Genomic DNA, 24,798 nt, shown 5'->3' with positions numbered 1-24,798 from the left:
TGGCCGTCAGGATGGGCGTCCCTCCGGGAGCTGCCGCGAGAGGCCCCTTCTAGCTTTTAGATGAAATAACAGCGAAGACTGCCCGATGGCAGGAAAAGATCAGCTCTCAAAGCAGAAGGACCAGTCGCTCCGAGTGCCCCCTGTCCTCCCCGACAGCCGTGACCCCTGTGCCCCTGGAGCGCGTCACCCCTGGGACCCTCCCCGGTTCTTTCCTTTCCCCTTTGAGGATTTGTTTATTACAGAGAGAGGGAGAGCGAGCGAGCAGAGAGAAAATCTTCCATCAGCTGGTTCGCTCCCGGAATGGCTGGCGCTTCCTGCAGGTGTCCCACATGGGTGGCGCGTGGGCCATCGCGCCCTGCTTTCCCAGGCCGTTGGCAGGGAGCTGGGTCCGGCAGCCACACGGGAAGCAGGCGCTGCAGGCAGAGGCTTAGCCAGAAGGCCAGGGCGCTGGCCGCCTCCCTGCCTCCATGAGCTGCGTGTGACCCCTGCGGTTGACGTGTAGTGTGGTGGGGGGCGGGCGGTTTCCAGCCGGTCTGGTCCGCTCTGGGAGATGCGGAGTATCAGGTCTGTTGAGGATCCCCGGGATCTTCTCCGACCCCACTCCCCTGCCTGCCTTTTCTGGTGAGAGCTCTCACTTGAGGGACAGGTACTGGACAACTCATTTTTGATGAGAATTAACTTTTTTTGCAAAAGATTGATTTATTTGAAAGGCAGAGCGACAGAGAGGGAGAGGGAGTGAAAGAGATCTTCCGTCTGCTGGTTCACACCCCAGATGGCCGAAACAGCTGGGGCCGTGCCAGGCCAAAACCAGGAGCCGGGAGCTCCATCCAGGTCTCCTGTGTGGTGGCGGGCGCCATCACTGCCGCTCCCCAGGGGCGCCTGCACAGAGCCTGCACGGGAAGAGGAGCCTCCGGGGTCCAGCCTGCTCGGCGACGTGGGATGCTGGCGTCCTGAGCCGTGGCTTAGCTGGCCACACTGCGGCCCCTGCCCCAGGCTGAGTTTTTAACTGGGAAAGTCTAGCCAAGTCGGCATGAGGTTCCAGCTAGCACTCGGTTCTAGATTGGCCTTCTCTGCCATGAGGGAAGAGTGAGCTACAGACATTTGTGGGGTTGCTTTCCCCGGGGGATTTTCCGAGAACAACTCCAGATGCATTAGGTTCACCTGTGCTTTTTTTTTTTTTTTTTTAATCCTAACAATGACTTATGATAAGAAGCAGAAAATGTCCCACCCTTTTCCTACACCCTCAGACCAAACAGACGAGACGGGCATTGCTAGGAATGGGGAGCGATTTCCTGGTGCTTGCAGTTGCCGATTTGTGGATTGTTTACCTGGTCCTGTATAGTTGTATCCTTCATGGAATGCATTGTTTTTTGTTTCGTTTTTTAAACGTTAGGGCAGGGGGTTTTGTAAAATTGCCTTTATTTATAATTGGAGTCCAGAATGATCCACTTTCTGTAGATGTTGGCAGATAGTGTAACACTGGAAAGAGCTGACTTACAGAAATTTCTTAAAATGAGTCAAGACATAATTCCAAGCCGTGGATCTGATGTCTGATATGTTTAGATCCTGTGGCTAGGAAGCCTTATAGAAACGTTAAGATGGTAATCACTGGCCTGCTGTGGACCTCTGACGTGGAAGTCCGAGCCGTTGGATGCTCAGTGGCCCGCTTCGAAGGCTCTGGAGACGGAGGCCCTGTGCCCTCCTTGGCCGTGATGACTGGCCTCTCATCTCGACGACGGCGCTCCCCCGTGGAGGCACTGCCCTGCCCAGTTGCAGGAGCTTCTACCTGGCTAATAATCTTGACTTAATTCCATTTTTCAGAAGGAGAGAGCCGAGCTGCCATCTTCATTTATTAACAGAGTGCCTGAAGGGACACTGTCTCTGCTTTGTGGGCACAGGGGCAGGTAGATCAGATTGTAAAGATCCTGCTCATCTGCAGTGTAGCCCATGTCTACAACTTTGTGAAATCGCTTGATAAATACTCTTTTTTTTTTTTTTTAATTTATGTTTGAGAGGCAGAGTTATAGAGAGGGAGAGAAAGAGAGAGAGAGGTCTTCCATCTGCTGGTTCACTCCCCAAATGGCTGCAACAGCCAGAGCTGGGCTAACCTGAAACCAGGAGCCAGGAGCTTCCCACGAGGGTGCAAGGGCCCAGGCACTCGGGCCATCTTCCACTGCTTTCCCAGGCCATGAGCAGAGAGCTGGATTGGAAGAGAGGTAGCCAGGACTCAAACCAGTGCCCACATGGGATGCCGGTGCCGTAGACGGAGGCTTAGCCCACACCACGGCGCCAGCCCCATACATCTTCTGTCATACATGGATAAACTTACCAAGAATGAGTGTTTTAGCAAAGCTGTTATGGGATCGTGTTTTTAATGATTAGGTGTTGTTCAATGATTACTGTGTATAAAACATTGTTAGGGGTTCAGTTATTCAGTTTATGAGTTTGAGTGTACTTGATTATTATTGGCCATCATTAGTCGTTGTCAGCCAGGACCTGGAAATTAGTTCTTTTCTATTAGCTTTATGATTATCAGTAGTTGATCATCATGATTACTTTTTTATTATTATTTTGTTAATTGAGAAGCAGAGACTGAGCTCCCATTCCCTCGGTCACTGCCCATGTGCCCACGATGCACTGAAGCCAGGAGCTGGGAACTCCGTCCCAGGCCTCCCACAGGGGGCGTGGACCCAGGTCCTTGAGCCATCACTGTGGCCACTTGGGGTCTTCCTGGGGGTAAGCTGGAGTCCGGAGCCGGAGCCAGAGCCAGGCCCCGTGATCTGGGACACGGTGTCCTAACCACTAGGCTGCCCTCGCTGCCAGGACTGCAGTTTTGGAGGAGGTACTGCAGTGTGGCAGGAGGCGAATGAGACGTAGCCTGTCCTTCTCTTCACACCTTCTCATTCTTGCCGTTTGGCCTTCTCTGTCCGTAACACTAACTTCTGTAGGTTTTCCTGCAGCCTGGAGCGCCTGGATGTGCAGTACTGATTTCTGGGTCCCAGCCTTGCAGGTGTTGAGTGGAAATGTGGTGCGGGGAACAGCGTTCTGTTGGAACAGCCTTCTTGGAGCCCTGGAGAGGCAGTTAGCCAAACCTGGGGTCTCTTTTTGAGTGTGAGTTTTATCGTAGAGGTGAATACCATTTGACTTGTGACAGCTTTTTGAGAGAGCACAGCATGACTAAAATACATCTTTTGAGATTGTGCCATATTAACAAGTAGGTGCAACAAGTAGGCATTAATTTGAGGAAGGCAGAGGCTTGAGAAAATGGTATGTCATGCCAGCCCACCCTCACCCTTTCATTTTTTTAGAAACCTTTTATTGAACAAATATACATTTCATAGCAGTTCTTCCCCCCCCATACCTGCCCTCCCACCACCACTCCCTCCCATCACACTCCTCACCAAGATTGATTTCTAATCATCTTTGTATATAGAAGATCAACTCTGTACTAAGTAAAGATTTCAAGTTTGCACCCACAGACACACAAGGCATAAAGTACAGTTTGAAGACAAGTCTTAACGTTAATTCTCACAGTACAGCTCCTTGAGGACAGAGGTCCTCCACGGGGAGCAAGTGCACAGTGTCTCCTGTGGTCGATTTCACAACCAGCGACACGCTTATCCATGACGGCAGTGACCACCCGAGGCTGCTGGCATGAGCAGCCAAGGCTGCGGGGCCCTCTGAGTCCAGACAGGGCCACAAGCAGAGTGCAGGTTCCCTCCTCCTGTGATGGCCCCCTCTCTCCCCGGGGCTCACTCAGCCATGCAGGCTGAGTGGCAGATGGGCCCAGTGGCTGCAGGCTGGCCAGCACCTGCCCCTCCAGGATGGCGTCTTCAGTGAGTATTGAGGCGGAGCAGCATCGTTTTCCAGGAACAGGCTTGTCCCCTCTGTTTCTGGAGTGACTGCTCAGCAGTTCTCTTAGGCACGGTTGTAACGTGAGTTGTGCCTGAGTGACCAGGAGTGGGGCTTGGACTGGCGGGCGCGGCGACTCCAGGGCCTGTCTGCTCACTGCTGTGGCTTCCTGACCCCGTGCGTGTCCCTTCTAACGCAGAGTTTCGTTTTCATTTGTTTTTTATTGGTATGTTTTTGTGAAGGAGAATTAACTTTTTGAAAGACAGTAAATAGAATATACTTAACTATTTTCCGTTTCTGCTTTTTTAAAATTAGGAATCAAGTGCTGGAAATGTTTGATCATGCCTATGGTAACTACATGGTAAGTGGCAGGCGTGTCTTCACGTGCTGTCTCTGGGAGCTGATTGTTGTGTGAGCACAGTCACCTGGACGCTCTGGACCCTGGGAACCAGCGTGCTTTAAAAAGAAGGCAAACGTGGCTTAACGGAGTGCTGTGGGAGTGCACCTCGGGGAACCAGCGTGCTGGGCAGATGAGAATAAGCTGAGGTTGAATGTGGAGCACATTCCTGGACCCCATCAGCAGTGTGCATGGAGTGCTTCACAGAGCCAGAAGTGGTGGATAGAAGCAAGAAGATACTCACCCCGGCTTTAAGGGCGATTATTCTCGTAATTTAAAAAGAACTGTTTGTAGTATTACTTTATATACGCTGTGAAGAAAAGCAGTGCTTAAAGAGAAGTGATCTCTCGGTCTCCGTGCAAGGTGTGTCCTCGGGGGCCCTGCACCGTGTGTGCTCCACGCGGCCCTGCTCGGCGCCTGTTACTAAGAGTGCCTGGAGCCCACTGAGGGTGAAGCCACAGTTTCAGTTTCACACCACGAGAGGTTTTAGAGGATTCTGTATAGCAGTGTCGGTGAAACAGGAGGCATGCTTTAGAAAGTGTGGCATATACATTTGTGTAATTTTGAAAAAAATTTAATCAAATTATCCAAAGAATTATTTCTTGTAACCTTGGTTTTACATTTTAAGATATGTGCACAGATTTGTGTGTGTGTGTGTGCATGTGTGTGTGTGTTTACAGCCTATAAAATATAGTTGAGAAAAGTTTGACAGAGAACTAACTTTAATTCTGCTTTACATATTTTTCAACTAATTCTTTGAATCCATTTTTCATTGTGAACATCTAAAAATATATATATATACTTTATGCATTTTTGCTTTTTACAATGTCTCGTATCTGATAATCTGTTTCCTTCTGTGTTGAACATCTGGTAAGAGCACATTTTGAGCTCCTAATAGATGTTTTCAGGTGTGATGGTGATGATGGTGTGGATGTGACTGTAACAGAAAAGGCGATGTTAAGGGCATTTTTTAAGTCCCCGGCCATTCTCTTCATATTTCTTTCAAAATCGTGTTTCCCTTATCCGTTCAGCTCGGGCAAAGCATGATGATCAAACCTAGGCTGGTGGTTGCGAGATGGCCAGGTGGATCCGTGCTGTGGTCTGAGCCACACGCGTCTCCTAGGTGCTCACTTGGTTCCACGGGTGCGTGAAGCCGTCCAGCGAGTGAGGCCCTGCCCTTGCTGGGAAGGACTCTGTGTGAAGCGGGGCCGGCCGGCTTTTGCTCTGTGGATGACCAGCAGGAAGCCCCATCACTGCTTTTCCTCCTGCTGTGCAGCACACGGAGTCACTGGGTTTGTGAAGGGCAGGCAGAGGGCAGCCCTTGGAGGACTTCCTGTCCCGCTTCCCACTGATTGGGGAACTTCGTGCTGCAGCTGACCACACACAGGAGCTGAGGGAGAGAGACGCTAGCTCAGACACCAGGAACTCCCGGAAGCGCAGCTTCTTCCCTGTTTCCTGGGGGCCCATGCCCACCTGTGGTCTGCTGCAGTGCATACGAGGCCACTTGTCACAGTTCCTGGTCAGTGGGGTGAAGGGAAAGGCAGAAAAGTAGATTTTGGCACATAAAAAAACTAAAATTCGTGCATAGAAGGAGTCTTCAAAGAAGTTCATGGAAAATGTATTAGGAAAAAAACTGCATGCATTTCCAAGTTTTTTTGCACCAAATAAACACCTTTTAGCTCCGATTTCCATGAACTCTGTGACGCTCCCTCCTGTTTTACGCTGCCCAACTGTTGTACGGCGTGCGTGGCTCTGCACTGCACTTGTGCTGTGTTCAGTCTGTGTGAGTTCGTGAGCCAAGGCCACGTGTGGAGTTCACACTCCCCCTTTCAAGGTCTCAGCTCACATGGGGGAGGATCCACGTCCCTTGTACTTGCTATCTGCTGTTAGTTGAACATGTTTTCTAGTTTGTGTGCTCAGAGACAGCGCGGCCTTGCTGTAGAACAGAAGTGTGCGGGTTTTAGAGCCCTGTCTCAGCTCGTTGCTAGCTGGCGGCCTCACACAGCGCTCAGCCCTGTGAACAGTGTCTGCAGATGGGAGACGGGCATGGCCGCAGCAGGTTACTGCAGACTCGATCCCGGGGGCTAGGGCCTTTTCATTTCTTCCTTCCTTCCTCAGTTAACAGGGAGACAGGAAGAGAGAGCTTCCATCTGCTGCTTCACTCCCCAAGTGGCTGCAGTGGCCAGGGCTGAGCCAGGCTGTACCCAGGAGCTTCATCCGGGTCTCCTGCGTGGGTGGCAGGGACCCAAGCACTTGGGACATCTGCTGCTGCTTTCCTAGGCCGTTAGCAAGGAGCTGGATTTGGGGGTGGAGCAGCTGGGATTTGAACCCGCGCCTTTGTGGGAAGCCTGCTACGACACAAGGCCGGTTCCCTCTTTATTTCTCAATAAATACATTCTTTATATGTCCTGTGCCCAGCAGTGTGCCTGGAACGTAAATGCCTATTAATTTTTTTATTTGCGTTTGGTTATTGTGATGTGTCTGCCTTTTAAACTAAAAGAAGTAGTTTAATAAATTTCATTAGCAGTTCAGTCAGAGAGGTTTCAGGGCACACGGATCTCTGCCTTGTTGTACTCAGGGCTAAAGTAGCTGAAGCGCCTGCTACATGGGAGCTTTTAAGGAATGATGATAGCTTTTCCTCACTTCTCCCTAGACCTACTTTTTTTTTTTTTTTTAAGATTTATTTATTTGAAAATCAGAGTTACACAGAGAGAAGGAGAGGCAGACAGAGAGAGAGAGGGAGAGAGATGGGGTGGAGTGGAAGAGAGAGAGAGAGGTCTCCATCCGCTCGTCCACTCCCCAGTTGGCTGTAACCGCCAGAGCTGCGCCGCTCTGAAGCCAGGAGCCAGGAGCCTCTTCTGGGTCTCCCGCAGGTGCAGGGTCCCAAGCACTTGGACCATCTGCTGCTGCTTTCCCAGGCCACAGCAGAGAGCTGGATTGGAAGTGGAGCAGCTGAGACTCAAACTGGTGCCCGTATGGGACGCTGGCACTGCAGGCAGCGGCTTTACCCGCTACGCCACAGCGCCGGCCCCTACTAGTCCTTCCTTGTACTGCTCTCCAGCCTAGCATGCAGTGAGAACAGTTCCAGTGACCTTCTTAGTTCCCAGGAAAACAGTGGCATTTTCCTCAGCCAGGCAGCATGGAAGAATTACAGCTATGAAGTCTGGACTTGGAGCAGGCCGCACTAGCGTGGCTCTGCCTCAGTGGGACCCAGTGGGGCTGAGCGAGTTTCTCATCGCTGGCAAGTCCGGCTGCCTCCTGGGCTGTGCTCAGCCCTGCACACGAAGCTCCACCTGGACACGTGTTTCTTGCTGAGGGCTACGCCTGCCCTTACCACTCGACCTTGAAATTGCCCCCGAAAGCCCTTCCCGGCCTCCGCTGGGGACGTATTCCCACGTTGTGCCAGGAACTTGAGGCACACACGCTTTCTTTCCTGTTCTCAGCATGTGCCCGTGGGGTAGGTCTGTGAATGGCGTTTCCTAATAGCAGTGTCTGTCAGCTCTAGCAAGGTGCTGTGCCTCTTCTCCCTGGAGTTACAGCTAGGGTTCCTGGTTCTCAGTCCCTGGCTGCCGTGTCTGACCGGCCCTCTCCCCGGTCAATCCGGCTGCGATTGCCCAGTGAGTTGTACAGATGGCTTTCTCATTTCTCCACAAAGCCTGGAATTCGATGTTGTTTGGGCAGTTCTTGTGGGACCTTGCCTGACCCCAGGCCACAGCAAGTTCAAGGCTTCCATTAGCAGGTTCTCAGTACTTGTACCAAGTTCTGCTCACAGGCCATAGATGGGTGGGGGCCACCCAGATGCAGGGCCTTTTTGGATACGACTCTGGTGTTTGTCTCCCAGTATTTTCCTTCTGCTGTGGACACCTCAGTTACAACTGTTGGGAGCAAAACTACTTGAGTAGATCCCTAACCATTCCAAGTCAACTTGAGCAGAATTGGTAAACATGGTTCCTTTTAAGCTTGATTTTTGAGAGAGAGAGTCTCTCATTCTACCCAAGCAGGGTTCCTGTGACTCTCCGTGTTTGTCTTTCCTTAGTAATGCTTCCCCCCACCCCCCCGTGTGTCTTCTGGGCTGGTAAAGCATGTGCAGTACAAACTTAGCACCTCCACGGTTCCAGAGTGCACAGTGTGGCAGCACGCAGCTTCTCTCTGCGCTCTGCGCCGTCTGGGGAACGTTTTCATCTCCAGCCAAAGCCACTGCGTACCAGCGACTCTTTAATAGTTTGTTCACCAGAAAAAGTAGAGCTGTGGTGATACTGACGTTGAGGGTGGCGGATGTGAACTCCGTGTGGACCACGTGGGACTGCATGTGTGAGGCACCGCTCCTGGGCCTCTGCCCATCCTGAAGCCCTCGGGGGTCCCACGGCAAGGCCCATCCTGCTGTCCCTGGGGCTTTAGAATCCCGGTCTGATGCCCCAGGCCCTCCTGTTTCCCCTGGCAGGTGTGCGATACCGGAAGTGTGAGTGCTTCTCAGGTGGTTTGCAGACGGTCAGAGTCCAGTGACGGCCGCGGGGAGCCAGTCGCGGCAGGGACTCTGTCACCCACAGGTTTCCCTCGCGCCCTCAGAGTGCACTCCGCCGCCTCTGCCCCTTAGCAGCCGTTGAGCCGCCTTTCGTCACACCAGAGTCTCTTCTCCAGGAGCTCGTGTGTGGCGGCGTCCCGAGGTCAGTCAGTGTGGCGCTGGCTGAGCGCCCTGTTGAGTGCTCGGGCATGTGCTGTTAACTTGGTAGAAGGCTTTATTTCTCCACTCACCGGTTGAATATTTGGCTTTTGGCTCCTCTTTGGCTGTCATTAACAAGGCCGCAGTGAGCCCGTGAATGCAAGTTTCATGTGGACTTAGGTTTTCATGTCTGTCTCATACGTATTTTACAGATTCCGCCAAACTTCCGAAGGGAGGGTGGCAGTGTGCATTCTCCATGCACAGGGTGTGGGTTTCAGTTACTGCACCTTCTCTCAAACATTTGGTACTTCCAGTCTTTTTAATTTCAGCTATTTTAGGAGAATATTTCATTGGAATTTTAATTTGATTTTTCCTGAGGACTAGTGATGTTGAAAATCTTCCCATGCACTTCATTTGCTGTTTGTGCAACTTTTTTGATGACACATCTGTTCAGATCTTTTGTCCATTTTAAAATCGGGTCATTCACTATTGCTGAGTTGTAACAGTTACTGTGTATTCTGGATCTTAGCCTGCTGTCACATATGTGTCTTATGGGTGTTTTCCCAGGCTGTACTGTGCCTTTAATTTTCTGAAGAGTGAGTTTGAAGTGCAAATGCTTCAAATTATGACAGAGTCCAGTTTATGAATTTTTGTGACTGTTGCCTTTCACATCCTGTCTTAAACTCTGCCTACTCTGAGAGTGCAGAGGTTTTCCAGCTGTTTGTCATTTTAGCCTGCTCCCTTGGCTGTGTGACCCACGTGTTCGGTGTGAGGTAAAAGTTGGTGCGTTTTTTCCCGTGTGAGTAGCCCAGTGCACCAGGACCATTTGTTGGAGAGGATATCCTTCCCTGCTGAATGACTGACATTTGTGAGGAGAAGCAGCAGTGGGCTGTGTGAGTCTCCGTGCGCGGGACTGTCGCTACACTGTGCGTCTGTCTATACGTATTTCACAGATTCCACCAAACTTCCGAAGGGAGGGTGGCAGTGTGCGTTCTCCATGCACAGGGTGTGGGTTTCAGTTACTGCGCCTTCTCTCAAGGTGTCAGTGCACACCTCTGCACTTAGACCAGTACCACGTTATCCTGGTTCTTGTAGCTGTCACGGAAGTCCTGCACTCAGGCTTCGCGAGTCTGAGCACCGCCGTGCACTTTGCATCATGCCAGTGCTTGCACGTCTTCGGTTAAACGTACCCATAAGTCTTATGTTTTTGATGTTGCTGTAAATTGTGTTTTTCTAATTTTCATTCCCAGTGTCTGTTGATGTGCAGACACAGACCTTGTATCCTGTGACTTTGTAAACTCACGTGTTATTTCTAGTAGCCTGTCTCGGTAGATTTCTTAGGGTTTTCTACATGGTCAAGCAGGTCATCCATAAAAAAGGGAGTTTCAGGTTGTCTGTCCAGTCTGTTTTTCTTCCTGTTCTTGTCTTACTGCTTCCAGCACTGTACTGAAAAGGAAGTGCTGAGATTCTTGGCTTGTCCTTGATTGTAAGGAGAAATCAGCTGCTTGCTGTGGAGCGCCGGGTTGGGGTTGGTTTTTGATGACTTTATCAGTGAAGTCTCCTCTGTTCCTGGTTTGCTGAGTGTTTTCAGCACAAAAAGGACTGAAGTTTGTCAAGTACTTTTCTGTATCTATATTGTTAAGATTTAAAAAAACTCTTAGTAGGGCTTTATTTGATCACATCATTATAATTATATAACATTTCATAAGTTCATTTGACTGTATTGTTTGCTGAAACCAGATTGATTAAGGTATATTGGAGGATTTGGAAGCTTTCATTCTCCTCTACCTCTGAGAGCAAGCTTCAGTTCGCCGACACTGTACTCTGTAGTGACTGACTGAAAACCTTAAGGGACAGACAGCTCCGTTTCTGTTGCTTGTGTCTCCTCTGCTGAGCAGCATTCCGTAACATGGCTCTTACAACGAGTGGTCTGTGTTGGAAGTGAGCCTAATAAACGACTCCTAAACACCTGACGAATAGTTGTGCGTGAGTGTGGATGAGGAATAGAGGGAGGCAGGGGACGTGTGGGGGAGTGGAAGCAGACCTGCTGAGTCTGCGTGGTTTTGGTCAGTTACTAGCATGTGGCTTCAGCATGGGACAGGTGACCGATTAAATGCATTGAGTTCTTAGTTTAGGGAGAGAGATCTATCTGCCTAAAGGAGGAAGGTGTCTACATAAGGACCTGGAATAAACAGTAAAAACATACACAGTGTTACTGAACATTCAGTGTATCTGCTATTTCTAGTAAATTAATGATTTTTTAAAAAATGATCTGTTATTTAAAGGCATAGTGACGGGGCCAGGGGGAGAGAGATAGAGATATCTTCGTCCATTGATTCATTCCCCAGGTGGCCACAACGGCCAGGCCTGGGCCAGACTGAAGCCCAGAAGCTTCTCCCGGGTCTCCCACGTGATGGCAGGGGCTCAGGCACTTGGGCCATCTCCCACTGCTTTCTCCGGCACAGGATTGACGTGGAGCGGCTGGGACCTGAACCGGCACTCCCATGTGGGAAGCAAATGGCTTAACTTACTGTGCTGTAATGCTGGCCCAAGTGAATTTTTAAATGGCTATTCTAGCAGAGTGGAATGTCTTCCCTTTACCTGGCTGTGGAGGTGGCCTTACTGAACAGGTGGCTTTGATGCAGCTTTGTTTGGGGAGTTTCAGAGGAGGCCTCCTCAGAGCCCTGGTCAGTGCAGTCTGATGTGGAGGGTTCATCGCATTCACTTTTACTCTGGCTCCAGCTGCGTAAGTGCTCCGCTGAACTGATGCAGGGCTCTCCCGCCTGATGTTGTTTCTGAGTGGTAACGACTGGTTTTTCTTGGCTCTGAGTCACAGCAGCATGAACTGGTTGTCCCTGGTTGTGGCAGTATGAGGTGAGCAGAGTCCTGCTCCTGCCAAAGCAGGGCACCTCCCACGTCAGCATTGCTCCAGGTGTGCGCAGCGTGGCCACACTCGGCCCTGTGGTTAACTCAAGGGAAAGGCTGCGTTGCTATTTTTACCTTGAATCTTGAAACGAAGGGACGCGAAGTACCTGGTTCAAGACTCCTTTATTTGATTATTCTGGTTGCAGTTGCTATTAATAAGCTCAAGATTTGAATTTCGTATTTAATTTAGGGTTTGGATTCACATTTAGCTTCAGAGATGTTTGTGTGAAACTCTAAAAATAGTATGAAGTTTCCTAAGCAGTGGTTTAAAAGTAGGAACTTATTAGAAGCAAATTAACATTTGAATGATCTTTTTAGTAAGTATCTTTCAGAATACATCAGGAACTTAAAAAATTGTTTACCGTTCTCCTGAGTGTTGTTTGTGTGTATTAAATACGAGACTGTAAAGCAAGAGTGCGTTCTGAGAAATCAGTTCTGTTGGAATTGACACATGAAGAAGTCATCAGGAATTTGGTCTGTAAGCGATTAGGGATTTATGCTGAAATTTGAGTATAATATTAAAATTACAATGTACTGTACTGAATTCAGAATTTAGTAGCTGTATACGGATTCTAGTGTCAGAATATTTGTTGCCTGGAATTTGTTCCTTAGGGAAATAAGTCATTACAGAACACTCGCTCTCCTTAGTACCTGAGGGTTGTGGCCTTCAGTCTTGCTATCTTCCTCAGCCTGCCGTGCGGGTGTGGGGTTCTCCCTCTTCCTGTTGGCCGTGTGCTCAGTCTTGTGTCTTCCTCAGCCTGCCGTGCGGGTGTGGGGTTCTCCTTCCTGTCCTGCTCTTTCTGTTGGCCGTGTGCTCAGTGTTTTTGGTCTCTCTTTTGCTGTCGCTATTGGCTGTTAGTTTGGAATCTGGGTACTTGCGTTAAGTGCGGGGCAAAAGGCACATAATCAGGAATTGGGAATCTATTTGCTGAAATTCAAGAATTAAGAATCATAGGAGCATAATAAAAACAAGGTAGGAGAGGTCGGGCTAGCCTGAGGATGACCGTGACCGTGGCAGGGTGTGGTGACTGCAGCAGGGGTGTGTCCAGATCTTGAGGGCGCTGGAGCACACACGGCAAGGGTTACGTGTAAGGCAGGCAGGAGACAGCCTGACCCAGAGCACCAGAGACCTTGTCCGTGGTTCCCTTACAACAGAGGTGAGCAGGAGACTACTTGAGGCTTCCGGGCAACCACGAAGTGAGCCAAGATAAAGACTCAGGAGTGGAGAGGCCCGGGCACGTGGTGTGCATCGGCCCCACTCAGCAGAGACCTGACACTCACGTCACACCAGAATGCGTGCCACACCTCCGAGCATCTTTGTGGAAACATTGAAATTCCCCTCCTGATAGTTGTGAATAGAGGAATGAAGAGTGTCAGTATCGCAATTCAGAGTGTTGGGAGCGCTGAGCGTTGCAGTGTTGTGTTTCTTTGCATAGTGCTATTCAGGGAAGCTGACCCTGCCTGCCCTGCCACCTCTGTGTGTCGTGTGACTCTACCTGCTGAGCTGCGCGCTCGGGCTCCTGTGTGGGTCTGGAGCTGTCTCAGACACTTACCCTTCAAAATATTTCTGGGAGTTTCTTTAATGGCAGGTGTCTGCTGGCCTCCCTTCTCTGTGTCTCATCCTCTGTGTCACGACTGCTTGTCATGTATGTTGATAATTTGTCCTCCGCGGTACCTCTGTGCCCGCCTGCCTTGAGCGTCTTTCTTGGTGCCAGGCCAGGACCCGGGGCCGCTGTTTCTGCTGGGGCCCCAAACATGTCCAGTGTGATTTCACTTCCTGTGTTAGCACTTTGCCCGCCCGCCCGTGCTCTCTCCCTCCTCTCCTGAACTTCCATCTTGGTAGCTAATGCCTTTTTAGTGATCCGGGTTTGTACCTGTGAGTAGGATCATCACAGCACTGACTCGGAGGCCACACATGACATGCTTGCCATGTGCACGTGCACGTGATCCGTGTTTGTGAACTGTGTGTAGGATCATCACAGCACTGATGGAAGCCACACACGACACGCTTGCTGTGTGCACGTGATCCGTGTTTGTAACTGTGTGTAGGATCATCACAGCACTGACACGGAGGCCACACACGACACGCTTGCTGTGTGCACGTGATCCGTGTCTGTAACTGTGTGTAGGATCATCACAGCACTGACACGGAGGCCACACACGACACGCTTGCTGTGTGCACGTGCACGTGATCCGTGTTTGTAACTGTGTGTAGGATCATCACAGCACTGACGGAGGCCACACATGACACGCTTGCTGTGTGCATGTGATCCGTGTCTGTAACTGTGTGTAGGATCATCGCAGCACTGACACGGAGGCCACACACAACACGCTTGCTGTGTGCACGTGATCCGTGTCTGTAACTGTGTGTAGGATCATCACAGCACTGACAGAGGCCACACACGACACGCTTGCTGTGTGCACGTGCACGTGATCCGTGTTTGTAACTGTGTGTAGGATCATCACAGCACTGACAGAGGCCACACATGACACGCTTGCTGGGTGCACGTGATCCGTGTCTGTAACTGTGTGTAGGATCATCGCAGCACTGATGGAGGCCACACACGACATGCTTGCTGTGTGCACGTGATCCGTGTTTGTAACTGTGTGTAGGATCATCACAGCACTGACAGAGGCCACACACGACACGCTTACTGTGTGCACGTGAACGTGATCCGTGTCTGTAACTGTGTGTAGGATCATCGCAGCACTGATGGAGGCCACACACGACACGCTTGCTGTGTGCACGTGCACGTGATCCGTGTCTGTAACTGTGTGTAGGATCATCGCAGCACTGACAGAGGCCACACACGACACGCTTGCTGTGTGCACGTGATCCGTGTCTGTAATCCGTGTCGTGTAGGATCATCGCAGCACTGATGGAGGCCACACGGCACATTTGCGTGCGTGTGAATGTCCCCGGTGCTCCGTCACTGAGACTTGAAGTGATCGGTGGATCACTGGTCGTGATGAGCATCTGGAGTGATGTGGTGATTTGTGAACTTGGTTAGTGTCTGGGGTGCTGAGGCTTGAACCACGTTGGATGTTTATTTGACTTAATTGTAGCAATAGAAGCTTTGCAGGAGGAGACCAGGCAAAGAGAAGACAGGTTACAGTGACCTAGCAGGCAGAAGTCCCACACTGGGACAAGGGACAAGGACGTCTCATCCCATTGTTCTTGGCAGGGAGTTGATAATACTGTCTGAAACTGAGACACACATTAACATGGCGATTCTGACCTTTACGTCTTCCCAGAATCATTCGTCTTTGAGGGACTGTCCCTTGGCGAAGACAGGACCAAGCTTAGCAGATCAGAAGGTGGGAACGTGCCCTTCCGGTCCCCTCCTGAGGAGCCCTGTGCAGGCCCTGTGGGCCGCAGCCTGACCGCCTCCGTGGCAGTTTCACTTAAATATTTCTTGTTCTCAAGTTCAGCTGTGTATTAAAATTTTTTAGAGCCGTATTCAGCATTTCATTGTGTTTGTGGTAGGGGGAAGGAACATTCCCGCGTGTTCTTTATACCACCTAGACTGGAAGTGATCTGACAGGTCAGTGTTACAGCGGTCCAAACTAGAGAGTACCTGTTAATGAGTATTAATACATGAAACAATTCATAACGAAGGTGTGCATTATACAGTGGTAACGCTGTATTTCTACATCAGAAGACTTAATTGGTAAAGATATCAATTCTCCCCAAATTGGGTTCTTCCAATTAAAATTCCATTGTGGGGGCAGGGGCAGGCCTTGGCGTAGCAGGTGCAGCTGCTGTTTCCAGTGCCAGCACCCCATATCTGAGCACTGGTTTGAGGCCCGGCTGTTGCATTTGTGGTCCAGCTCCCTGGGAAGACAGTGGCATGTGGCCCATGTACTTGGACACCTGCCACTTCCGTGGGAGACCAGGACGGAGTTCCTGGCTCCTGGCTTTTGCCTGGACCAGCCCTGGAAGTTGCAGCCATTTGAGGAGAGAACCAGCGGATGGAGGGTCTCCCCCCACCTCTCTGTCACTCTTTCAGATAGATGGATCGATCGATCGATCAAAAAAAAAAAGTCAATGGAATTTCCAGGAAGGGTGAAGTTGCACAGAAAGGGTCTTGAGAAAGGAAGGTAGATGATGAAGGTAGAGCAGGCGAGTGGGTCTGTGGAGGGCAGTGTGTGCCGTCTTTGACGCGGTAAAGCCGAGCTTTCGCGCCAGCGGGCAAGGAGGGAGGGAGGGGCGGGGGGAGGGAGGGTGGGTTCCGAGGCGCTGTGGAGGGCAGGTGTTTGGCCTGGCAGCTGAGATGCCTGTGGCCTGTCTTGGAGTCCCTGGGTCTAGTGCTGGCCTCCTGCGACGTGCACCCTAGGGTCAGCAGGTGATGGCTCAACTGCTTGGGTCCCTGCCATTGCATGTGGGAGACCTGGAGCGAGTTCCTGGCTTCTGGCTTTGGCCTGGCCCAGCCCTGGCCTTGAGGGCCTTTGGGGAGTGAATCACTGGATGGGAGCTCTCTCTTGTGGGGAGCAACTGGGAGCAACTCGGACTAGACTAAGTTACTGGAATTAAGACTTATTCTATGCATCTGCTCTCCCACAATATGGCGCTGGGAGAGGAGGAAACAGCTTTACACAGCTGCCTCCAGTTCAACCAATAAACAGCAGGACCTGCTCCTGATTGGAGGAGAGCAGCGTACTCGGCGTGTGGGTAGCAGAGTTGGGATTGGTGGAAGAGGACTATAAAGGAGGAGAGAGACAACATGCACCAGGAACATCTAAGAGGAACATCTATCTGAAGGAACACACCTGTGCAGCCCCCGAGAGAGCCGGCCGGCGGTGTGCCGCTCCCCTGCGGAAGTGGGGAATGTGGCAGGGGGAACCGCCCTTCCACGGAGGTGGAAGGGACAGTAGCCAACCCGGAAAGAACCAGCAGCAAACCCAGCAAACCCGGGGAGGGCCGAGCAGATGAAAGAACAGCGCAGGGTCCTGTGTCATTCCTCCACGAAGACGGGGAGCGACATCTCTGTCTTTGTTTCTTTGCTTCTCAAGTTAAAAAATCAAAAATATTTTTTTAAAAAGTGCTATTTAGATAATTGACTATTTGGGGTGGGGAAGACAAATATAGTCACATCCCTCTTTCACATCACAAGTAAAAATAGGTTCCAGGTAGAGGAAATAATCTAATTATTTAAAAAAAATTATTGGAGTACTGTTTTCAGATGTTCAGGCTAGTCTCTTTAAATTTTTTTTTTTCTAAGTTGAGAGAGGGATGAACAGCTTCCATCTCCTCGGATGCCTGCGGCAGCTGGGGTTGGGCTGGGAGCTCCGTCCAGGTCTCCCGTGTGATTTGCAGGAGCCCGGTTACTGCAGCCGTAACCACTGCCCGCCACGCTCTGCATCAGCGGGAAGCAGAGTCAGGAGCTGGAGCTGAGTGTGGAACTCGCGTACTTTGTGGTGGGACGCGGGTGTCTAACTGGGGTCTTAACCACTGGAGCAAGCCTGCGATCCAGAAACCATAGAGGAAGACTGGCAGGTTAACTACATTGTTACAACTTTTGCACTATAACTCCAGTTAAAAGCCAACCAAAAGGGGCCGACGCTGTGGCATAGCAGGTAAAGCCACTGCCTGTGGTGCCGTCATCCCAAACATCCTGTGGCGCCGGCTCGAGTTCTGGCTGCTCCACTTCAGATCCAGCTCCCTGCTAATGCTCCTGAGAAAGCAGCAGCAGATGGCTCAAGTGCCTGACCCCTGCACCTGTGTGGGAGACCTGCTGATGCTCCAGCTCCTGGCTTCAGCCTGGCCCAGAGCGGGCTGGTGCAGCCATCTGGGGAGTGAACCAGTAGATGGAAGGTTCTCTCCCTCTCTTCTCCCTCCCCTCTTTCCTAAACTCTGCCTTTCAAACAAATAAATAAATCAAAAAAAAAAAAAAAAGCCAGCCAAATGACAGAAATGTCTACTGTATGTAACAAAAGTAATGTGTAAAGAGACTTCTGACCAAAAAGCAAACAGCAGAAGCATGAACAGCAGGAGTGAACAGTCTTCAGGAAACGAAATAGCATTGGCTAATGCAGAAAGATGCTTATCCTAACAGTGAGACTTGGGAGTGTTCATCTAGGAGATGTGCCTCGTGATGGCGACGTAGTGCTGGAAGGGCGTGAGCTGTGTTCACCTGGGGTTGGAGAACACGCACCCCACAGCACCCTGGCCAGAGTTCCGTGTGTAAAGTACATGGCGTCCTCAGCGTGGTAGTATCGGCCAGAACTTAGTGACCCCTCCCCTCGACCGAGTGGGTCTGTCTTCGGGGATCCATAGGAACACTAGCGTATGTGTGAGGGTTATGCACACGGCTGTTTATCCAGTGAAAACTGAAATGCTGCGTGTTCATCAGTAGAGGAATACATACAAGTTTTCGCATATGCACGAGATGGAATGCTGTGAGGAGCAGATGCTGCTGTGGGCACGGGCCCTGGAATCTGTTCCTGGCTTTGAGTTCTGGATCCGTCACACACCAGATGCGTGACTTAGGCTTGCGTGCTTCCTCTGGGTCTCCTTTTCCTCATCTATGGAATGGAGATGCTTCATGTCTTTCAGAGGTCGTTGCCATCCTGAGTGAACTGAAGCGTGTAGAGTAGTTCTTAGGACATCAGCACCGGTAGTAGCGGCTGATGCCAGATTGTCGTTTGCAGTTACGAGAGTGACGTACACCCGTCAGCTTCTAGCCGGGGAGACCATGCCTCAAGTGAACACACTCTAGATTAGTGTGCTCGTCTGTGAATACAGTTCAGAGTGGGGCACGTGCGTGTGTCTCAGTGGTCACAGTGGTCACCTCTAGGGAGTGAGGCTGAGGGGTGGGATGGTCAATTTTCTAAAGAACTTTTTTGGTATTTAGTATTTTTTAACACTGATTATCTTTGTGATTTAAATTTCTTAAAGATTCCACAGACTGTGAAGATAGTACAACTTCTGAGTATCCTCCTGTGTGTGTGTGTGTGTGTGTGTGTGTGTGTTTAAGCTGAACAGGTCGTGGTTTAGAGGGTGTGTTTTGTCTGATTTTCCGGGGTCACTTACTGAAGTGTCCTTGCAGGAACATGCTTACCCAGCGGATGAACTCATGCCTTTGACCTGCAGAGGTCGGGTGAGAGGCCAGGAGCCCAGTCGAGGGGACGTTGACGACGCCTTGGGAAAGTGAGTATTGCCACAGGCGTGGGGCCGTCAGAGGACCCGCGTCAGCCTCTGCAGGCCGTTCACAAGCACGTTTCCGGGGGACTGGCCACCGTTTAAAGACTGCTTCCAGTTTAACGTTGAGCTGCTTTATTCTTTTCTGGCATCTTGTTTTGTAAAATATTCATTAGTTTATTCCTTAGAGAAAAATTAGTAAAAATGGATGTCACTTTTAAAATCCTTTCACTTTCAGGTAACTTCAGAAATGCGGATAAAGTCATGGACACATTGGAAGGTGTTGAGGATTCACTGTTGTCGTTTATTTTGAGACGACTGAGATGCACAGGCCGTGGGGGCTTCTCTCCTGCAGGGCCAGGAAGCCGGCTCATGGTTGAGCCAGCAGGGCTGCGGGCTGCCCTGCCTTCCTGGGCGCCACCTTTGGAATTCTCACGTGACCGTCTCTTTGTCTTCTTCCTCAGGTTTTCTCTGACACTGATTGATTCTTTGGACACTCTCGTGGTAGGTTTGCTTCTTCTTGGATTTACCTGTTTGTAAATTTCATAATGCAGATTTGCAAGTACTATGAATATAATTGTAGCACAGCATGAAGTAGAAGCCTTTGGCATTTAGTGTGTTCTGATTTTCACTTCTAAATACATCTTTCACACTGTCGCGTTGTGGTGTCACGTGGTATTAGGTAGAACGGTGTCTTTCACACTGTCGTTATGGTGTCACGTGGTACTAGGTAGAATGGTGTCTTTCACACTGCCGTGTTATGGTGTCACGTGGTACTAGGTAGAATGGTGTCTTTCACACTGTTGCGTTATGGTGTCACGTGATATTAGGTAGAATGGTGTCTTTTACACTGCCGTGTTATGGTGTCACATGGTACTAGGTAGAATGGTGTCTTTCACACTGCCGTGTTATGGTGTCACGTGGTATCAGGTAGAATGGGGGAGATACCCAGATACTTTGAGATTTCAGCTCATGTGATGCGCCTTAGTCAGAAAGGTCTGTTTTTCTTTGGATAGGAGGTTGAAGCTGTTGAAACAAAGTAATTTTAGAAAATGAAATTGATATTCTCCTCCCATAAATATTTGGTACAATGATGTTAAAATTCTTAAATTAGAATCTTCATGTGCTGTATCGGTAAACAAAAATTTACTTTTCTCAGTAGTGGTGTTTGTTGTTGTTGTTTTTTTTTTTTTTTTTAAGAAAGCTTTTATTTAATGAATGCAAATTTCATAGGTACAGCTTCCAGGAATATAGTGGTTCTTCCCCCATAGACACCCTCCCACCCCTTACCCCCGTCCCACCTCTTACTCCCTGTCCCATCCCATTCTTCATTAAGAGTCATTTTTAATTATCTTTATATACAGAAGACCAACTCTGTTAAGTAAAGATTTCCACAGTATGTACCCACACAGACACACAAAGTATAAAGTACAGTTTGAAGACGAGTTTCACCGTTAATTCTCATAGTACAGCTCATTAAGGACAGAGCTCCTACATGGGGAGTGAGTGCACAGTGACTCCTGTTGATTTAACAACTGACACTCTTATTTATCAGTAATCATCAGTAATCACCCGACTCTCTTGTCATGAGCTGCCAAGGCTATGGAAGCCTCTTGAGTTCGCCAACTCTGACCTTATTTAGACAAGGCCATAGTCAAAGTGGAAGTTCTCTCCTCCCTTCAGGGAAAGGTACCTCCTTCTTTGATGGCCCCTTCTTTCCACTGGGATCTCACGCACAGAGATCAATCTTGTAGATCCTTTTTTTTTGCCACAGTGTCTTGGCTTTCCATGCCTGAAATTCTTTCATGGGATTTTCAGCCATATCCGAAAGCCTTGAGGGCTGATTTGGAGGCCAGAGCTCAGCAGTGGTTTTTAGCACCACCTGATCACCTCCTGGCCTTCCTTTTCAACCTCATGTGGTACAAAAGTCACTTGGACTCTGTTCATGATGGCAGAGAAGAAAGGTTGGGTTCCAGGCGTCATGATCTCTCACTACAGTGTCTTGCGGCTTCGCTCTAGCGTCCTGAGAGCAGGCGTGCTCAGGGATTCTCCTTAAGGAGGATTTCTCGTCGTTAACAGCGCAGGGCTGATTGCTGTATCCAGAACAGAGCGGAAAGCCTTCGAGGTTGCAGCATTTCTGCAGCCAGGCAAGATTTTTGTCTGTGTGCTGTTTCTCCTTCTCTCACGGGGCGTTTCTTTGAGAACAGAGATTTCCACTGCTAATCGCAGCTTGGGAAGATCACCTGCAGTGTTTAAAAAAAAACCCACCCAAGTGATTCTGGAGTGAGCCTGGGATTATTGTCATTCTCCTGAAGCCTCTCTTTGGATGGAAAATGCAGCCCTGGCTGAGAAAGCCATGAGTGTTTGCATCATTTATTTATTCATGTGTTTGAGAAGCATGAGAGAGAAGGAGTTGACTCCACAGATGCCCACGGCAGCTGGGAGCAGGGACTCAATCCAGACCTCCGACATGAGTGGCAGGAGCCCCATACTCGAGCTGTAGCCACAGCCAGCAACGGCGTGCATCAGTAGGAAGTCAGAGTCGGGAACTAGAACCAGATATGGACCGCAGGGCTCTGATGTAATGGCAGCTGTCGCAACCAGGGTCTCAGCTAGCGGGCTGCATGCTGCCTGGGTGTCACACCTCACCCTGAGTCACAGTTTGAAGTTCACAGCGTCATTTTTAGAGATTAATGACATGTACAAACTATACTGTAGCAACTGAGAAAGAGATGATAGTGTATATCTGTGTTTTGGTTTAGTGGTCGTAGGTTTTCTGCATATGGTAAGAGAAGAGAAAGATACACAAAATATCCCAGAAGACACAGGTTATCATTGAGGGAGGAACTGTGTTATTTGTTTCTTTTTTTTTTTCTTAACTTCTTAGTGATTTTTTTTTTTTTTTTTTTTTGACAGGCAGAGTGGACAGTGAGAGAGAGACAGAGAGGAAGGTCTTCCTTTTTCCGTTGGTTCACCCCCTAGTGGCCGCTGCGGCCGGCACACCATGCTGATCTGAAGCCAGGAGCCAGGTGCTTCTCCTGGTCTCCCATGCAGGTGCAGGGCCCAAGCACTTGGACCATCCTCCACTGCCCTCCCAGGCTACAGCAGAGAGCTGGCCTGGAAGAGGAGCAACCGGGACAGAATCCGGCACCCCAACTGGGACTAGAACCCAGTGTGCCAGCGCCGCAGGTGGAGGATTAGCCTAGTGAGCTGTGGTGCCGGCCTAGTGATTTATTTTAAAATGATTTATTTATTTATTTGAAAAGTAGAGTGAAGGGCCGGCACTGTGGCATAGCGGGTAAAACTGCCACCTGCAATGCTGGCATCCCATATGGGTGCTGGTTTGAGTCCTGGCTGCTCCATTTCCGATCCAGCTCTCTGCTGTGGCCTGGGAAAGAAGTAGAAGGTGTCCCAAGTCCTTGGGCCCCTGCACCCACATGGGAGATCTGGAAGAAGCTCCTGGCTTCAGATTGGCACAGCTATGGCCGTTGTGGCCAATTGGGGAGTGAACCATCAGATGGAAGACCTCTCTCTCTCTCTCTTTCTCTCTCTCTCTGCCTCTCCTTCTCTCTCCGTGTAACTCTGACTTTGAAATAAATAAGCTTAAAAAAAAAAACAGAGTGAACAGGGAGACGGGGGAGAGAGAGAGAGAGAGAGAGGGATCTTCTATACTGCTTCACTCCTCAGATGGCCACAACAGCCAGGACTGGGCCAGGCTGAAGCCAGGAGCCTTCAACCCTGCAACTCCATCCTGGTCTCCAGCGTGGGTGGAGGGCCCACACTTGGACCGAGTCAGCTGCCTTCCCAGCCACATTAGCAGGAGGCGGGGTCAGAAGTGGAGGGGCTGGGCTGTGAGCCTGTGCTCTGATGTAGCAGGAGGCGGGTCAGAAGTGGAGGGGCTGGGCTGTGAACCTGTGCTCTGGTGTAGCAGGAGGAGGGTCAGAAGTGGAGGGGCTGGGCTGTGAGCCTGTGCTCTGATGTAGCAGGAGGCGGGTCAGAAGTGGAGGGGCTGGGATGTGAGCCTGTGCTCTGATGTAGCAGGAGGCGGGGTCAGAAGTGGAGGGGCTGGGATGTGAACCTGTGCTCTGGTCTAGCAGGAGGAGGGTCAGAAGTGGAGGGGCTGGGCTGTGAGCCTGTGCTCTGGTGTTGCAGGAGGCGGGGTAATCTGCTGCACTGGGGCCGGTCAGTGTGTTTGTGGCGGTAGCTGGGTTATGTCCACCAGGTCGGTGGTGGTGTAGGGGAGTCTGGGGCAGGAAAGGCCACAGGTATACTTAACTTTGTCGTTCATTCTGTCATCTTTTATTTTTCCACATAGTAAGTCTGCCATTATTTCTCTGTATTTCATAGTTGATTTTCACAAACATGGACCTCAGATATCATGTGTGTGATTTTTTTTTTTAAGATTTTATTTATTTGGGCCAGCGCCGAGGCTCACTTGGCTAATCCTCCACCTATGGCGCTGGCACCCTGGGTTCTAGTCCCAGTTGGGGCTCCGGGTACTAGTCCCGGTTGCTCCTCTTCCAGGCCAGCTCTCTGCTGTGGCCAGGAAGGGCATCAGAGGATGGCCCAAGTGCTTGGGTCCCTGCACCTGCATGGAAGACCAGGAGGAAGTACCCGGCTCCTGGCTTTGGATCGTTGTAGCGCCTGCCATAGCGGCCATTTGAGGGGTGAACCAACGGAAGGAAGACCTTTCTCTCTCTCTCTCTCTCTCACTGTCTTCACTGTCTAACTCTGCCTGGCAAAAAAAAAAAAAAATTTATTTATTTGAAAGGTAAAGTTACACACACACACACACACACACACACAGAGATCTGTCTGCTGGTTCACTCCTCAAATGACTGTAACAGCTGGGGCTGGGTCAGGCTGAAGCCAGGAGCCAGGAGCTTCTTCCAGGTCTCCCGCACAGGTGCAGGGCCCCAAGGACTTGGGCCATCCTCTGCTACTTTCCCAGGTGCATTGGCAGAGAGCTGGATCAGAAGTGGAGCAGCCAAGACTCAAACTGGCGTCCGCGTGGGATGCTGCCACTGTAGGCAGCAGCAGAGGTGGCTTAACCCGCTACGCCACAACACTGGCCCGAGTATGTGTTTTTTAAAATGTTAGAAATGAAGGAGAAAGAATAGTTCCCGGCTTGCTAACTCCTGCATTCAGAGGTCTAACTGGGCAGTCGTTGGTTATTATGAAGGCTCCCTCCTCAGGCTGTAGCAGTTACAAAGCATGGCGAGGGCTTCCCAGTAAGATTGCTGGCCTGGCAGCCCTAGCATCGCCTGGGAACTTGGTGGCAGCACAGATTCCTGACCGTGTCCCAGAGCATTAGAAATCCAGGAGAGAGGTGCTCTGAGTGGGGTTTCTGCAGCTTCCAGGTGACCTGATGTGTGCTGATATGCTGAACTACTGCGTGGGACGCTCGGGTGTTCCACGGGTTTCCTTGCTGACATGCGGATTCTGATGCGGAGGCTCCAAGGTGGGGGTCCAGAGCCCGCATTCCTGATGACTGCCTGATGGTGCCCGGTTGGAGTTCTGGCTCCTGACCCCAGGGAGTACAAGAAGTGATTTCGTGAAATTGATAGGTGTGACCTTGGCCAAATGATTTGACTTCTCTGGGTCCCTGTTTTCAGAGAGCCTTGAGTATTTATTTGAAAGAGCAACAAAGAGAAGGAGAGAGATCTTCCATCTTCTGGTTCCCTCCCCATCTGGTCCCAGAGTCAGGACTGGGTTGGACAGGAGCCAGCTGGTTGGACAGAACTCCTTCGTGGTCTCCCAGATGGGTGGCAGGAATCTAAGCACTTGGGCCGATCTCTGCCGCCTTCCCAGGGGCGTTAGCAG

The 24,798-nt window shown here is 50.4% G+C and overlaps 1 protein-coding gene across 3 annotated transcripts in view; it reads left to right on the top strand.

Annotated features, from left to right (window-relative positions):
• EDEM3 (ER degradation enhancing alpha-mannosidase like protein 3) overlaps window positions 1–24,798 on the top strand; it is a 70,195-nt gene that overhangs the window by 880 nt on the left and 44,517 nt on the right. For all 3 annotated transcript variants that reach the window (XM_051821019.2, XM_051821021.2, XM_070055039.1), the window contains exons 2-4: window positions 4,168–4,213; window positions 18,884–18,984; window positions 19,440–19,479. In XM_051821019.2, the coding sequence (XP_051676979.1) occupies window positions 4,168–4,213; window positions 18,884–18,984; window positions 19,440–19,479 (187 nt within the window). The remainder of the gene's footprint in view (window positions 1–4,167; window positions 4,214–18,883; window positions 18,985–19,439; window positions 19,480–24,798) is intronic.

This window comes from Oryctolagus cuniculus, chromosome 13 (genome assembly GCF_964237555.1).
Source record: "Oryctolagus cuniculus chromosome 13, mOryCun1.1, whole genome shotgun sequence".
Lineage (NCBI taxonomy): Eukaryota > Metazoa > Chordata > Mammalia > Lagomorpha > Leporidae > Oryctolagus > Oryctolagus cuniculus.
The sequence above is the reverse complement of the archived record's forward strand: the minus strand, read 5'-3'. Positions and strand labels throughout refer to the sequence as shown.